The sequence below is a fragment of the Phoca vitulina genome, unplaced genomic scaffold (genome assembly GCF_004348235.1).
Source record: "Phoca vitulina isolate PV1807 unplaced genomic scaffold, GSC_HSeal_1.0 scaffold2, whole genome shotgun sequence".
NCBI lineage: Eukaryota > Metazoa > Chordata > Mammalia > Carnivora > Phocidae > Phoca > Phoca vitulina.
The window spans coordinates 67,852,545-67,867,493 of NW_022589705.1; the positions used below are offsets into that span (position 1 = coordinate 67,852,545).

General features: G+C 44.3%; 1 protein-coding gene across 1 annotated transcript in view; it reads right to left on the reverse strand.

The window, feature by feature from the left end:
- Nucleotides 1–14,949, reverse strand: part of CFAP57 (cilia and flagella associated protein 57) — a 68,421-nt gene that overhangs the window by 35,087 nt on the left and 18,385 nt on the right. Inside the window, exons 6-11 of the mRNA XM_032417162.1 lie at nucleotides 14,528–14,667; nucleotides 13,366–13,531; nucleotides 12,530–12,643; nucleotides 6,525–6,737; nucleotides 4,963–5,136; nucleotides 1,935–2,096 (exon numbers count right to left, since the gene is read on the reverse strand). Of these exons, the coding sequence (XP_032273053.1) occupies nucleotides 1,935–2,096; nucleotides 4,963–5,136; nucleotides 6,525–6,737; nucleotides 12,530–12,643; nucleotides 13,366–13,531; nucleotides 14,528–14,667 (969 nt within the window). The remainder of the gene's footprint in view (nucleotides 1–1,934; nucleotides 2,097–4,962; nucleotides 5,137–6,524; nucleotides 6,738–12,529; nucleotides 12,644–13,365; nucleotides 13,532–14,527; nucleotides 14,668–14,949) is intronic.

Consider the following 14,949-nt stretch of genomic DNA (forward strand, 5'->3'; position numbering starts at 1 on the left):
CGGCTACAAGCTAAAGGCCCCTGCATATCTTTCACTTCTGTCATCCCAGACTTTAGTACAGTGTCTGGTACATAACAGACCCCTCTGTGAGTACTAGTTGGATGGATGGATGAATGAATGAATGACTGAATGAGTAGGTAAATCATGTCCTGAGAGACAGTTACATAGAAAATCATAGAATATAAAGAGAAAAAGAGAGCCAGGAATTCTGGAAAATGTGACTTTAACTTTTAATTTTTTAAAAAAGATTTATTTATTTGAGAGAGAGAGAGAGAGAAAGAGAGCAAGCGCACACGAGTGTGAGAGGCAGGGAGGGGCAGAGGGAGAGAACATCCAAGCAGACTCCCACTGAGTGTGGAGCCCGGCATGGGGCTCAATCTCACAACACTGAGATCATGACCTGAGCCGAAATCAAGAGTTGGACACTTAACTGACCGAGCCACCCAGGAGTCCCTGGAAATGTGAGAGAGAGCTGGGAGGGAGCTGGGAAGGACAGAGAGGCTCACAGGGAATAAGAGCGTGGTCTCACAGATGTAGAGAGAGAAGGGGCTCCAGGAAATGAGCAGAACATATGCTAGTCACTTCCAGCTTGGCAGCACTTCTGCTAGGCCAAGCTGGGGGCTGGGTTGGGAGTCAGCCCAGACACCTCAGGCCTTTGGCACATCCTGAAGTCTCCCAGTTGCTCTCTTCCCCTACCCTCTGGGAGGAATGGGGGAGAAAACAGAGAGAAGAAGGAAGAGAGGAGACATACTTGCCTGCCTGCCGTAGGTCAGACCCTGACTCTCATAGGCTGTCCCTCATCCTTTCCTCCCACTTTGCCTTTCCTGTAGAAAGTTCCATGGAGCTCTAGCAGGGATCTCTGGAAATGCCTGGGTCTTATCATCCTGCTTTGGGGCCATTTTTGCATGGCTGTTCTGATGGTTTTACTCATCTCTACTTGACTATGAGTTTCCTGATCACAGGGCCCAGGCCTGTCTTTTTACACATGCATCCCTAGTACCTAGCAAACGCAGGTATTCAATAAACACACTCGAGATTCTGGATAAACAGCAATGAATGCATAGCTCTGCCATTCTCTGTAAGCCTTGTGAGTTTCCCACCCCTTCAGTGTCTCCCTTAGGGAGCGTGGTGCAGAGCTAGCTGCCCACTCAAAACTCTCAAAACACATCTTCCCAGAGTGTTTGATACATTCATAGGAGGGAGGGCCCTTTGGAGAGTAGGCTCTAGATTGAATCTAGAGCAGAACTCTAGTCCTAAAACATGTCACTTAACTTCTCCAAAGTCACCTCTTGAAACATGGGGAGAATAAAAGTATCTTTTTCATAGAGATGATGTCACATTTAAACAAGAAAATACTTGTAATTAGTACAGTGCCTGGTTCATGGAAAATCTAAAAAAAAATGTTGGTTATCATTACTTTTATTGTTTTATTATTAAGAAGACTGGGTTTCAGGGATGTTTTCTAAATACTTCATTTTTTTAAATAAATAAGGCTCCACTAAGCAGTTATTAAGTTTCACAGATACAACTGGCATATTCAGCTTGTCAGTTCCATTCTGTAAATATGTATCGACTGTCTTCCATGTGTCTAGCAAGGGCTAGAAACTGCTGGTCACACAAGAGAATAGCTTGTCATGGTTCCTGCCCTCCAAGAGGGGGAGGAGGAGAGCTAGTTCACAGGCTAAATGTAGAGCAGAGTAGGAGTCAGGATGACCAGGGGCAGGATAGCGGGCAGGGGTGAGGGTGGAAAGAGATCCAGCCACAGGGAGGAGAGCGGCATGGTGGTGTGGGCCAGAAATGTGCAGGGAGCATGGGAGTCTGAGCGGGGCACTGGGTGCAGCCAGGCGTACAGGGCCTCGAATGCCGATCCCAGGGGTTCGGACACAGTCTGGTAAGGCACTTCCACGTCCCTCTTCATTCGATCTGATTCTTACCTTCTCTTCCATGTCTGTTTTAGTAACAAGCACCTCTTCGGCAAAGCCCACTTCCCTCTCTCGCTTGATTCCCCGACCATCCTTATCAAAGACCTTCCAGGTAAACAGGCAGCCATCCTCGGCAACGGTCAGCAAGAATTGGTCATCAAAGGTGAGCAACATCTGAGGAGAAAAAGAGCTTAGAGAGGAAGCTTTCAGAGGCCATGGATGACCAGAACTGATCTGGCTATGTGCGAGGTCTTCATTCAGGCAACCCTGAGCGGGCACACCCTCACGGGCAGGAAGACTGGATCCTGGGTAAGAATAAGACAGGGAGGGGGCGCCTGAGTGGCTCAGTCGGTTAAGCGGCTGCCTTCAGCTCGGGTCATGATCCCAGGGTCCTGGGGTCGAGCCCCGCATCGGGCTCCTTGCTCGGCGGAGAGCCTGCTTCTCCCTCTCCCTCTGTCTGTCGCTCTGCCTACTTGTGCTCTCTATCTCTGTTAAATAAATAAATAAAAATCTTTAAAAAAAAAAAAAAAAAAAAAGAATAAGACAGGGAGCTCTCATAAGCTTCTGTTAGTGAATAGAGGAAGCAAGACTGTGTTTATGTCCTCTGTGGATTTGGAATCTTAAGAGTTAACTATTACCTGGATTATAAAAAGAACTCTCAAAACTCAGCAGTAAAAAACCCAAACAATCCAACTAGAAGGTGGGCAAAAAATATGGAGACATTTTACCAAAGGGGATATACAGATGGCAAAAAGCACATGGAAAGATGTTCAACATTATTAGCCACTAGGGAAATGCCTATTAAAACTATGGGGAGATATTACTACATACTTGTTAGAACAGCTAAAGTAAAAAATAGTGACAATGCCAAATGCTGGCAACTGGATCTTGCATGCAGTGCTGGTGGGAATGGAAAACAGCTCAGCAGTTTCTTAAAAAACTAAACATAAACTTATCCTATGATCCAGCAATCATTCCCCTAGGCATTTATCCCGGAGAAATGAAGGCCCACACAAAAGCCTGTGTATGATGGGTCACAGCAGCTTTATTTGTAATAGCCAAAAACTGGGAAAAAATGAACTATCCTACAACAGGTAGATGGTTAAACAAATTATGGTGCATCCATGCCATAGAATACTACTTAGTAGTAAGAAAAAATGAAATATTGATACGTGAGATAACTCAGCTGGAGCTCAGGGGTATTGTGCTGGGCGAAAAAAGCCACTGTCAAAAGGTCACATAGTGTATGATCCTATTTATATAAAATTCTCAAAATGACAAATGATGGAAATGGAGAACCAATGAGTGTTTGTGCAGGACTGGGGAGGGTGGTGGCTGAGGGGGGTGGGTGTCACTATCTAGGGCAGCACGAGGGGGCTCTCTGTGGCCATGGAGCACTTATATATCCTGACTGCAGTGCTGGTGACAGGAATCTATGCACCTGATAAAATGACATGGAAACACACACACACACACATATTGTACCAACATCAGTTCTTCTGGTACGATACCATTCCACAATATCGCACCAATAGGTACATCAACAGATGTACCTACTGGGGGAAACTGGGAGAAGGGCACACAGGACCTCTGTGCTCTCTTCGAGTTTCCTGTGACTCCATAATTATCTCAAAATAAAAAGTGAAGGCAAAAGAATCAATGATGAAAAAGGCCTTCTCACAATCAGCGATATGTGTTGAAAACCTTACAAATGGCAATGCTCTTCCACTCAGGAATTTCACCTCAGTCTAGCAACTCAGCCTTTGGGGTGATCAGAGATGGCCACCGGACTCTGCAGAGCAGCCTACTGGTTAGAATCCAGAAGATCATTAAATGCCCAGTTGTAAGAAAAGAATTAAATAACTTATGGTCCATCATTTGATAGGACATTTGTGTAGCTACTAACATCATGTTTTTGAGGAATATTTAATTATACAAAAAAAAAATGTTTATAATAGCATTAAGTAAAAAAAAGCTGACTACAAAAGAGTACATACAGTATAGTCTCAATTTATTTAAAATGCACACAAAATGTACACAAAAGAGGAGAAAATGCATCAAAATATTAATGATATTATTAAGAGGATTTTTATTTTTTTCTTTTTTTAGAGAGAGAGAAAGAGAGCATGGGCATGTGAGAATGGGTAGGGAATGGGCAGAGGGAGAGAAAGAATCTCCAGCAGGCTCCCCATCCAGCACAGAGCCCCTCACGGGGCTCGACCTCACGACCCTGACATCATGACCTGAGCCGACATCAAGAGTCGGACACCCAACCACCTGAGCCGCACAGGCACCTCGAGGATTTTTATTTCTAAAATAGACATGCATTGCTTTTGTAATCAGAAAGATAAATACCTTATCCATAAAACTTCATAGCTTTGAAGAAAAGAGGGGATTTTTTAATTTACTTTGAGTGTAAGACTCGAGCTCAGTACAGGAATGTTCTAGTTGGTAATGAAAAATCCTTTCTTAATAAGGATATTGTCTGCAGGCAAGCCAATGTACAGTTTGGCACATCCTTCAAAGCCTTAGGTGTTGCAGTTGTTGGAGGGACAATTTACAAATGTGTACTCATGCTATTCTGTGAGGGAAGGCCTTTTGTACCTTCAGAGAGGGGCAGGGGCTCATCTCCTGGGCTTTGACTCTTTTTAGTCCAAGGCACTTCCTTGGAGGAGGAGACGTGTGTGTCATGAACAGCACTCAGCGGATGGGAGATCTGGGTGGGATGCCTCTAGCATCTCTTAAATGGCCCATTATCATGCATAATATTATGGTGAGCAACCTTGTACAAGAATCTTTACGTGTATTTCTGATTCTCTCCTAGGATATATTCCTGGGAGTAGTTTAAATAAAGAATATTAGTAGCCAATCAATGGTCATTGAATGGGTGGTTGGATGAATAAAGAGGGAGAGAGGAATAAGGGGAGAAAAGCCACTGGGGGGTTGAAGGGATGAAGAAGGTGTGTGGATGGCAAGATCAGATGGACCCAGCAAGGGCTAGTTCTGGGCATGGGTCCCCGAGCAGAGGGTCCCTTCTTACCTTGGTGATAGGACCTGCATGGGCCTGGTACTCATTGAATTCTTTCTGCAAAGGCAGTGGGTACTTCATCGCGCGAATGGTCCCCACTGAGGTACCCACAAACATCATGCGCCCGGAATGCGAGATGACAATGGCTGTGTAGATGACATCAAATGCTGAAATCTCTCGAAGGACCTGCGACACAGACGGCTCTGTTCAGGGTGAGGGGCTGAGCTGTACCCCCGGGGTGCCCACGTCATTCGCTCCTCTCCTCTAAGAGCAACATGGGGGCAAGTTCTCTATTGAAAAAAATGTTTTCGTATTCCTTACAGCACCTGGCATAGTGCCAAGCACAGAAAAGACACGAATTAGTCGTTCGTGGCTGCCTGATTGGTGGACAGACAGCTCGAGGAGTTAGGAGCAACACTAATAAAAGGAAGCCTTCAAGTAGCACCATTTTATGGCTTTCACATGTTGTAACTCATTCAATCCTCACAAAAAACCCTTTGAGGTAGTTACTGTTGCCCGAACCCCAGGGACAGTGAGTAATTTGCCTCAACTCGCCCACTGAGTCCGTGGCAGTCAGGCCCCAGTGTCTCTGCTCTTGACCGCTGTGCCACCTTGCATCTCAGACTCAGAAGGGGATGTGGGTTCTACAGTTATTCAGCAGTTACCAGTGTCCCTTGCATAAAGAAAACCTTACCAGCAGGGAACTCATTCGATTTTTCACTTGCTAACTCACTCACCTCCCCATCTAGCCACCCAACCACACATCCCCCCTCCCACTAAACACTTGTCGAATGTTTGCGGGCTAGTTAGTGGGGATACCAAGAGGCTGAACGGCGGGCCTGCCCTGAAGGAGCTTTGTTCTGGTCCAGCCCTGGAAAAGCTATGACAGAATTAGGACTAAGCTACTCAGGGGCACAGTGGAGAGAAGCCCTCCTCTCAGCTGTGTCCCAGTCATGGGGAAACCTGTCTCAGGTCAGTTTGCTGCCATGGTATCTGTGCCCTTTCCCAGGCACCAGCGCCGGGATGGTAACAAGCACCCAAGAGAAGCTGGAGAAGCCAACGAAGGTCAGCTGTCGCTGGGTGCCCAGAGAAGGACACAGCCACGTTTGTATGAAGAAGTGTCCTTGCTGATCTCTTCTCTCCTCCCTCAACTCTTTGGAGCCAAATGAGGTAGTTCCTAAATTTCAGAGTTTGAGGGTTTCAAACAAATATGGTGGCAAGCCGAGATGACAGCAGGAACTGTAGTTCTGTTTCTACCCCCGGGTAAGCGTGCGGTTAAGAGATGCTGCTGACCGACGGGCCTGGAGGGTGGAGGAGACCTTAGGGCCCGCCAGCAAAATGGAAGTGGAAAGGGGCCCCACAGTTTAAACCAGTCAGGTAAGCCGCTGGGCAGGAAATACCAGGCGTAACAATGACTGAGCTGACCCAAAAGGCATGAGGGGCCGGATGTTATCCCGAGAAGAAGGGGCCCCGTTCTCACGAGCCCTCTTCCCATCACACTTTCTGCGGCCCACATGGAGGCTGTCTTCTGCAGACCCAGGCAGCAGCCGGGAGGTGGGGCCGGGCCGACTCACCGAAGAGTCTGCAATCTCCTTGAGGGTCTGGTCTGATCCAACTGCAAAGATAATTTTGGCATCAGGGGAGACAGTAACACAGTTGTAGCTGCAGGACTTCAGCACGCACTCTGTCTCTCTCTTTCCAGAGGACAGATTCCATTCATATACGGCACCGTCTGTGCCGCAAGAAATCAGTTTGCTGTCGTCCGCATTCCACACAACTGAACGAACCTACAGGGGATGAAGACATACTCAGTAAAAATATGCATGCACGTGCACACACACACACACACACACACACACGCACACCCCTCCTTCGGGAAAGGAGGGTGCACTCCTCACGTGTTCCACTAGACTGAGGCAGCATGTCCTTTCCTGGTGCGTGCCCTTCAGCAAGCACAAAACTGACTTTATTTGGAACACGGCATGAAGAAGTCCACCCTCTGGGCACTGTCTAAATGATGGAGATATTGGTGGAGAGCAATTAAGAGAAGGCTGGTATGTCCACGATATAAGCAAAATAGCAGAGCGTAAGAATTTTATAGAACAAGGGAAAGAGACGGTCAGGAAGAGCCCTTCCACAATCACAGAGACAACTCTGGGGGTTGGGAGGGCTGTGTGCATGTGCTAAGCCACACCCACTCAAGAGCAATCAGAGCAGGATATGGAGAGAACCTGAAAGCATCTCCTAAGCTGCACAGGGATCCCTTAACACAAGGCAGAAGCCTCACTGGCACAGGGGGTTTAAACATAACATCTGACCAAACGCTAACTGAATAATAATCTCCTCTGGTGCACGGGCATCTCCCAGGAAGCCAGGCTTAGAGATAAAAATCACACTTACTCCTGGCAGCCTGGAAGACTGTATGCATGACTAAGGCTGCACTCTCTTGGGTACAGTCAGAGAGAGAACCTCCAAACTACTAGTCAGTCTCTGGCTGAACAAGTGAACAAAAAGTGTGAACTCCATGCACTGTGACAACAGCCTCCTGGCCACACAAATCCAACAGGAAAGGGTGAAAGGCTACATGGCTCAGGGGGCTAAGGACAATCTGTGACTCATAAGTGGCTCAGATCAACCCAGGGGCAGCCCCTAGGTAGCCAGAAGGAAAGTAAAAGAACAAAAATCTGAGCAGAGACATCAAGGCTGCATACTGCAGGGGAAAGAAAGACTTCTCAGAATTAGTTCAGCCAGGTCACTAAACAAAGAAACAACTTTCTAGGCTTTCCCCTTTGTCATATTTGTAAGTCCCTTCTCCAGGACTGAGAGACCTGCCTCCCATTATCTTCAGTATATTTGCTTATTTTCTCAATCTCCTCATAAGTAACCAACCTCCTGACCCACGGGCCACCTCTTTTGGTATTTCCAGGACTCCAACCCTGTCGGGCACATCCTTACCCACCTCCTCAGCTCCCTCTCCACCACTTACATTGCATTGTCTGTTCCTACTATGTAAAAATACACGTGAAAAAATATAGTGACATTTTTTCCAGGAGTATTCCTAGATACGCTATTCTTAATAGTTTATCTGAAAATTCTTTGAGTTTCCTACATACTCAATCATGTTATCTGTGATGATTTATTTATTCCTTTCCAATCTTTATGCCTTTTATTTTGCTATGGTCTGAATATTTATGTCTTTTACCTCCCATCCCACCTCTCCTATGGTTCATATGTTGAAATCCTAACCCCCGAAGATGATGGTATTAGGAGGTATAGGGCCTTTGGGAGGTGATTAGATCATTGAGGGTAGAGCCCTCACGAATGGGATTAGTGCCCTTACGAAAGAGGCCCCAGAAAGCTAGGTCACCCCTTCCACCCTGTGAGGATATGAGAAATCTGCAACCAGGAAGAAGGCCCTCACCTACCCATGCTGGCACCTGGATCTTGTGCTGCCCACCCTCCAAACTGTGAGGGAAAATTTCTGCTGTTTATGAGCTACCCAGTCTGTGCTATTTTGTTATAGGAGCCTCATGGACTAAGACGTATTTCCTTTTCTTGCCTTATTGCATTGGTTAGGACTCAGTATAAGGCTAACAGAAGGCATCATGTTTCATTCTCTATCTCAGAAGGAATGCTTTCATAATCTTATGATCAAGTGGGCTGTTTATTGTAGGTTTACTTAAACATCTTGCATAAGATTTTTAATAAATAAAATGAGAAGTTCCATTATTTTTTGTTTATTAAGTGTTGTTTTTTAAAATCATGAATGGAGGGGCGCCTGGGTGGCTCAGTCATTAAGTGTCTGCCTTCGGCTCAGGTCATGGTCCCAGGGTCCTGGGATCAAGCCCCGCATCAGGCTCCCTGTTCTGCAGGAAGCCTGCTTCTCCCTCTCCCACCCCCTGCTTGTGTTCCCTCTCTTGCTGTGTCTCTCTCTGTCAAATAAATAAATAAAATCTTTTAAAAAAAATAAAATCATGAATGGATATTAAATGTTTCAATTTTATTGTATCTGCATTTATGGAGATAATAAGGATGAAAAATCATGTTTCTGTTAGTGTGGTATAGTATACTAATTGATTTCAAATTGTAAAACCATCTTGTATTCCTGGAATAAATCCAACTTGGTCATGCTGTATTATCCTTTTTATATATTGATAGATTGGTTTGATAATATTTTGTTTAGAACTTTTTTATGTTCATGAAAAAGACTGGCTGATCATTTCTCTTTCTGGTGATGTCTTTGGCAGGTTTTGGTATCATGATTATGGTAGCCCCATAGAACAATACAGGGAAGTATCTGCTCTTTTTTCTGTTCTTTGTAAGAGTTTCTTCAAGATTAGTGTCATTTTTTTCCTTACAAGTTGATATAATTCTCTAGTGATATGCTCTGAGCCTAGAGTTTTCTTTATAGATTCTTTTACAGATTCAATTTTTCCAGGAATTTGTTGGTTTCATCTATATATTCAATTTACATAAAGTTGTTCATAATATCCTCTTTTGATCTTTTTTATTATATATAGGATCTGTAGTGATATCTCCTTTTCATTCCTCATATTGGTTATTTACCTTTCCTCTTTTTTTCCTCCCTTGGTCAGTCATGTCAAGGGCTTGTCCATTTTGCATTTTCAAAAAATTAAGCTTTGGGGTCACCTGGCTGGCTCAGTTGGTACAGCATGCAACTCTTGATCTCAGGGTTGTGAGTTCAAGCCCCATGTTGAGGATAGAGATTATTTAAAAAAAAAAATCCAAACCAAGTTTTGGCTTTGATGATCTTCTCTTGCGTTTGTTTTTTATTTCATTAACTTTTGCTCTTATCCTTATTATTTCCTTCCTTTTATCTTCTTTGAATTTAACTTGCTGTTCCTTTTCTAATTTCTTGAAGTGGATGATTATATCACTGATTTTTAAATCTTTTTAATATTTCTAATATATGTATTTAAGGTTATAAATGTCCCTGTAGGCATGGCTTTATTGCATTCTCCATCTGTATTTTTTAGTATTGCAGATGTAAGTCCAACACATATTCCTGGTTAGAGACCAGTGTTATAAATACTTGCAAAGTGGTAAAACAAATGTCTGCTTTCCTGGACTGGTGAGGGAGGGCCTCCCATGGAGGTGCACATAGTTCTAGAAAGAGCATCAGAATCACCTGGTATACTTTCATCAGCATCTCCACAGTTGCTTGAAGACCAATCACACTGCTGAAACAGGAAGCTCAGCAACTCAATAATGCTTGCGTTTTCATAGCACCTGCACTGATGCACCTGTTACTTGCTAAACTCAATGGTCCGTTTTTAGACTTTACAGGACTTCTCTCTGACCTTTATTTATTTATTTTTAAAAAAGATTTTACTTATTCATTTGAGAGAGAGAGAGAGTGAGAGAGAGATCACGGGCAGGGGGGAAGGGCAGAAGGAGAAGCAGACTCCCCACTGAGCAGGGAGCCTGACGCGCCGCTCAATCTCAGGACCCTGAGATCATGACCTGAGCCGAAGGCAGACGCTTAACCTACTGAGCCACCCAGACGCCCCTGACCTTTATTTTTAAAATTTTTTCAAGATTTATTTATTTATTTATTTAGAGAGAGAGAGAGAGAAAGAGCACGTGTGTGCACACATACAAGTGGGGAAAGGGGCAGAGGGAGAAAATCTCAAGCCGACCCCCCCTGAACATGGAGCCCAATGCGGGGTTTGATCTCACAACCCATGAGATCATGACCTGAGCCAAAACCAAGAATCAGATGCTTAACCAATTGAGCCACCGGGTGCCCCTCTCTGACCTTTAATGCCACTGACTACTTTATCCTTTTGGGAATGAGTTCCTTAGCTTCTCTGAAACAATTCCTTGATTCCAAGTTCTCCTGTGCCTTTGTTTGCAGGCTTTCTCTTCTTAACCAGTTCCTTAAATGTTGACCACCTGTCTTCTGTCCAAGATTCTTCTCAGGTTCCACACAGGCCCTTGGTGATGTAATCTATGCCTCTGACTTCCACTACCACCTAATCCCCTGAATCTTCATTTCCAGCCTTCTTTCCTGATCTCCACACTCATGTACCATACTTTTTTGACACATCAAACGTAACGTGTACAAAATGGAATTTAATATCATGCTTCTCTCTGTTTCTACTACTAAAGCCATGGTTTACTTCCTGACTCATCTTTTACCCTCACTTCTTAGCTGGTCTCCATCCCTCCAACTTCCCTCCCCTCTAATGCATCCTCAATACTGTTTAGAAAAGTACCCCTTTCTTTCTTTCTTTCTTTTCTTTCTTTCTTTCTTTCTTTCTTTTTCTTTCTTTCTTTTCTTTCTTTCTTTCTTTCTTTTCTTTCTTCTTTCTCTCTCTCTCTTTCTTTCTTTCAAGATTTTATTTATTTATTTGAGAGAGTGAGAGAGAAAGTGGCAGAGGGAGAAGGAGAAGCAGGCTCCCCCACTGAGCAGGGAGCCCGATGTGGGGCTCGATCCCAGGACCCGGGGATCATGACCTGAGCTGAAGGCAACTGAGCTGCCCAGGTGCCCCTAGAGAAGTACCTTTCTAATCCCATTACTACATTCTTAAATCCTTTCAGTTGCTTCTCATCGCCTACAGTCCAATTTCTTGGCATGGTATACACACTATGATGTAGCCAACCTCTCCAGCTCCTTCTGCCACTTCTGGAATGTGCCCAATGTTCCAGCCATGTATATCCCAAACCACTACGCTAGTTTTATACTCCCATCATCTTTAACAAGTCCTTCTGCCTAAAATGCCTTTCTTTCTCAAGTGCTTTTTCTCTCCAAATTCTTTTGCCTACTTCTTCTTAGTCTTTCAACCTTTGGCCCCTCCCTTCGCTTCATGCCCCACCTCACTCTGTCTAAAAACTATTGGTTTTGCTGCCTAAATATCTTTTGAATCCACCTACCTTTCCCCATCTGTCCCACCTCCATCGTGGTCCAAAATAGTGTAGATATCCACAATATTCTCTTTACCATTTCCACCCTGTCCCTTTCAATACATTCTTCTTTCTGCAGCCAAAGTAATCTAAAATGCAAATCTGGTCGTATTATTTCCTGCCCTGAAGGTCTTCAATGGTTTCAAGAAACAAGGAGGAGAAAGACCACCTTTATCTTTTTTATCTTTAAAAGGCCTGCAAGTTTCCATGCACTTGGGCCCCTGCTAACCTCACCAATCTCAGCTCGCTCCTGAGTTTCATCCTGATATCTATGTTCCAGTCCCACAGACTTTCAGTTCCTCTGACAGCCATGCAATCTCTCATCCCAGGGTCTTTGGATTCTTACCTGCAATGATGATCTCCACCAGCTCTGTCTGGTTAATTCCTTCCTACTCCTTTAGGACCCAGCCTTTGTGAACACCCCAATCTAAATTATGCTAACTCTTTCATTATTTATTCTAACACCCCATGTTTTTCTTTCACTGCATTTACTGCAATTAGTAATTAGCCTGTGCTTTTGTTTTATTGTCTCTTTCCCCCACGTAAACAGTGAACTCCAGGAAGAAAGGACTCATTTCTTTTTTGTTCACTCGGTGAGTGTAATGCTTGACTCTGTGGCCCTCATTTCCCTGGACACTGCTCACTCACTTACCTTCCCTGTATGTCCTTTCAGGTTTGAGATGTTCTCCAGGCTTGTGGTGGTAAAAATGTGAATCACATTTCCATTGACTGCAGCGAACAGGTGACCCCCATTGCTAAAGGAACACTATAAAGAAGCAAAACAAGACAGCAAGAATGAAAGAAAGAAATGAGCAGTCTGGAGGTTACAGTCAAGACCTCCTTTTCCTAAAGAGTTCCAGCTAAAACAGGTGTGGAAGTGGGAATTGGGGGGAGGCACAGATAGGACTGAGGACTGGCTGACATCTTCGCTATTCCTGTAGCTCATACTGGCCAAGATGCTGCCACTGCCATGTGCACTGACCATGAAGCTGCTTAGATGGTAGAGCACAGCATTCACTCGTCTCTGTAGAGGTTTCAGAGTGGGGAAGCAATTCCTTCAGTCACTGTTTGGTTTCTGCAGTCATCTCAGGGGGAAATGTGATGGGCTGCTTCCTGCTTCTCCCTGTTAACCTGCATATTCCTTGGCCCTTCTCAGTCTCCAACTTCACCTTTCCAGCTGGGACCCTGAGTCTGAGACAACTTTCCTTTTTGATGCTTTTTTGTTCCTCTGCAATCACAGAGAGGATTAATCACACCTGGGATCTCACAAGGTTTGGGGTTCAATGAAATATCCTGATGAGCATGAGAAAAATGAGATGGAGCCATATGCCCAAGAAGTGAGAGAAGAACTGGATTTCTTCCTTTTTCTTTTAAAGCCACTGAAGTTCTCTAAGATAGGCTTTGGTCTCACCTTGCCAGAGCGTGTTAGTCCTTGATATTTCAACCCTGGTTTTCTAAGAAACTGGACCTTTATCTCCAGCATCTTACCTCTCTGCATCCTCTGACAGAGTATTCTTTGAAAGAACGTATGTCATCAATGAGTAGATTCATAAGGCGTAGTTTGTCAGCAAACCCTACTACAATGAAGTGTCCAGACGGGTGAAGGCTGATTGTATATGCCTCTTCCTGGTATTCCTTAAATAGCTCCAGTGTGCTGTGAGAGAGATCGATTACTGAATTAGAAGTCCAGCCTGCTAATTCCCTTGAGCCCTCCACTGTATCTGGCAAATACTTTTGTCATAGCATTTGAGATACTTTATTGCTTAAAATGATTGGTTCCTCTTTTTTCTGGACTTTGGTTATTTGAGAGTGTCCAGCAATGAGTATGGAAGATAGGGGAAGTGATCAATGAGCTGTCTAGTGATGCTGAAGGCACGGCTCCATTTAGAATCCCCAAATCAGAAGGATCACACAGTTTCTTTTCAGCAGCCCAGCAGCTATATACAAAGACCAAAGATATTCCGGTGTGGGGTCAAACTAGGTTGGAGATTCTCAGGGAATCTATGCCAGGAGGATAAATTCACTAGGGAGTTAAGGGTGGCTGGGGGCAGTGACAAGGAGAAATAGATGGAATGAGTGGTCTGGAGAGCTCCATATGGTGAAAAACACATCTAGTGGGAGTGAGGGGATGGGAAAACTGGAAGAACATAGGAGGTTATACGAGAAGGTGAGATACTGCCGTGTTATCTTTATGTCCCTAGAGTTCAGCATGGTGTCTGGCATGTGGTAAGCGCTTAATGAAACACAAAGCAATTTTCTAGGCCAAGCACGAACAAAAAGAGAAGAGAAACATGTAAGTTGCCTGGCTTGATTAAAAAAAAAAAAAAAAAAAACTTTTCCGGGACGCCCAGATGGCTCAGTTGGTCGAGCAGCTGCTTTCAGCCCCAATCATGATCCCAGGGTCCTGGGATTGAGCCCTGCTTTGGGCTCCCTGCTCAGTGTGGAGCCTGCTTCTCCCTCTGCCTCTGCCCCTCCTCCCCACTTGTGCTCTCTCTCTCAAATAAATGAATAAAATCTTAAAAAAAAAAAATCTTTTCCAACTGAAAGCTTCTAAGTAATTACATTTTAAAACTCTCTAATTAAAATAATTCACATGAACAAATTTAACTGAAATCTTGCATACTACAGTAGCAAAGCCTTTCATTCTTACTTTGATTCATAATTCCAGATGCGAATGGATCGATCCAGAGAACAGGTGGCAATGAGGGGTTTACGAATGCACGTAGCTAGACCGGTGATGGATGCCGAGTGCAAGGGGTACATCAGATACTCGAAGTGAGCGGGCTCCCCCTGGAGAAATCACAGAGTGAGATCTGGCAGAGTGAGCAAAAGGCTGGCTGTGCACTTCAGCTCTCAGTACTACCGTGAACATTAGTTAGCCTGGGTGCACAGGAATCAGGCTGTAGGAAGACTGCTTTAATATCATGCATGTTTTCCAATGCTACTCTTATTTTAAAACATTATCTTAATGGCGATAAAATATTTTATTCTATAGATATACCAGAATTTAATATATATACCATTTGTCTACTGTGGGAACATTTCAGTGGATTCCATTTATTTTTTTAAGAT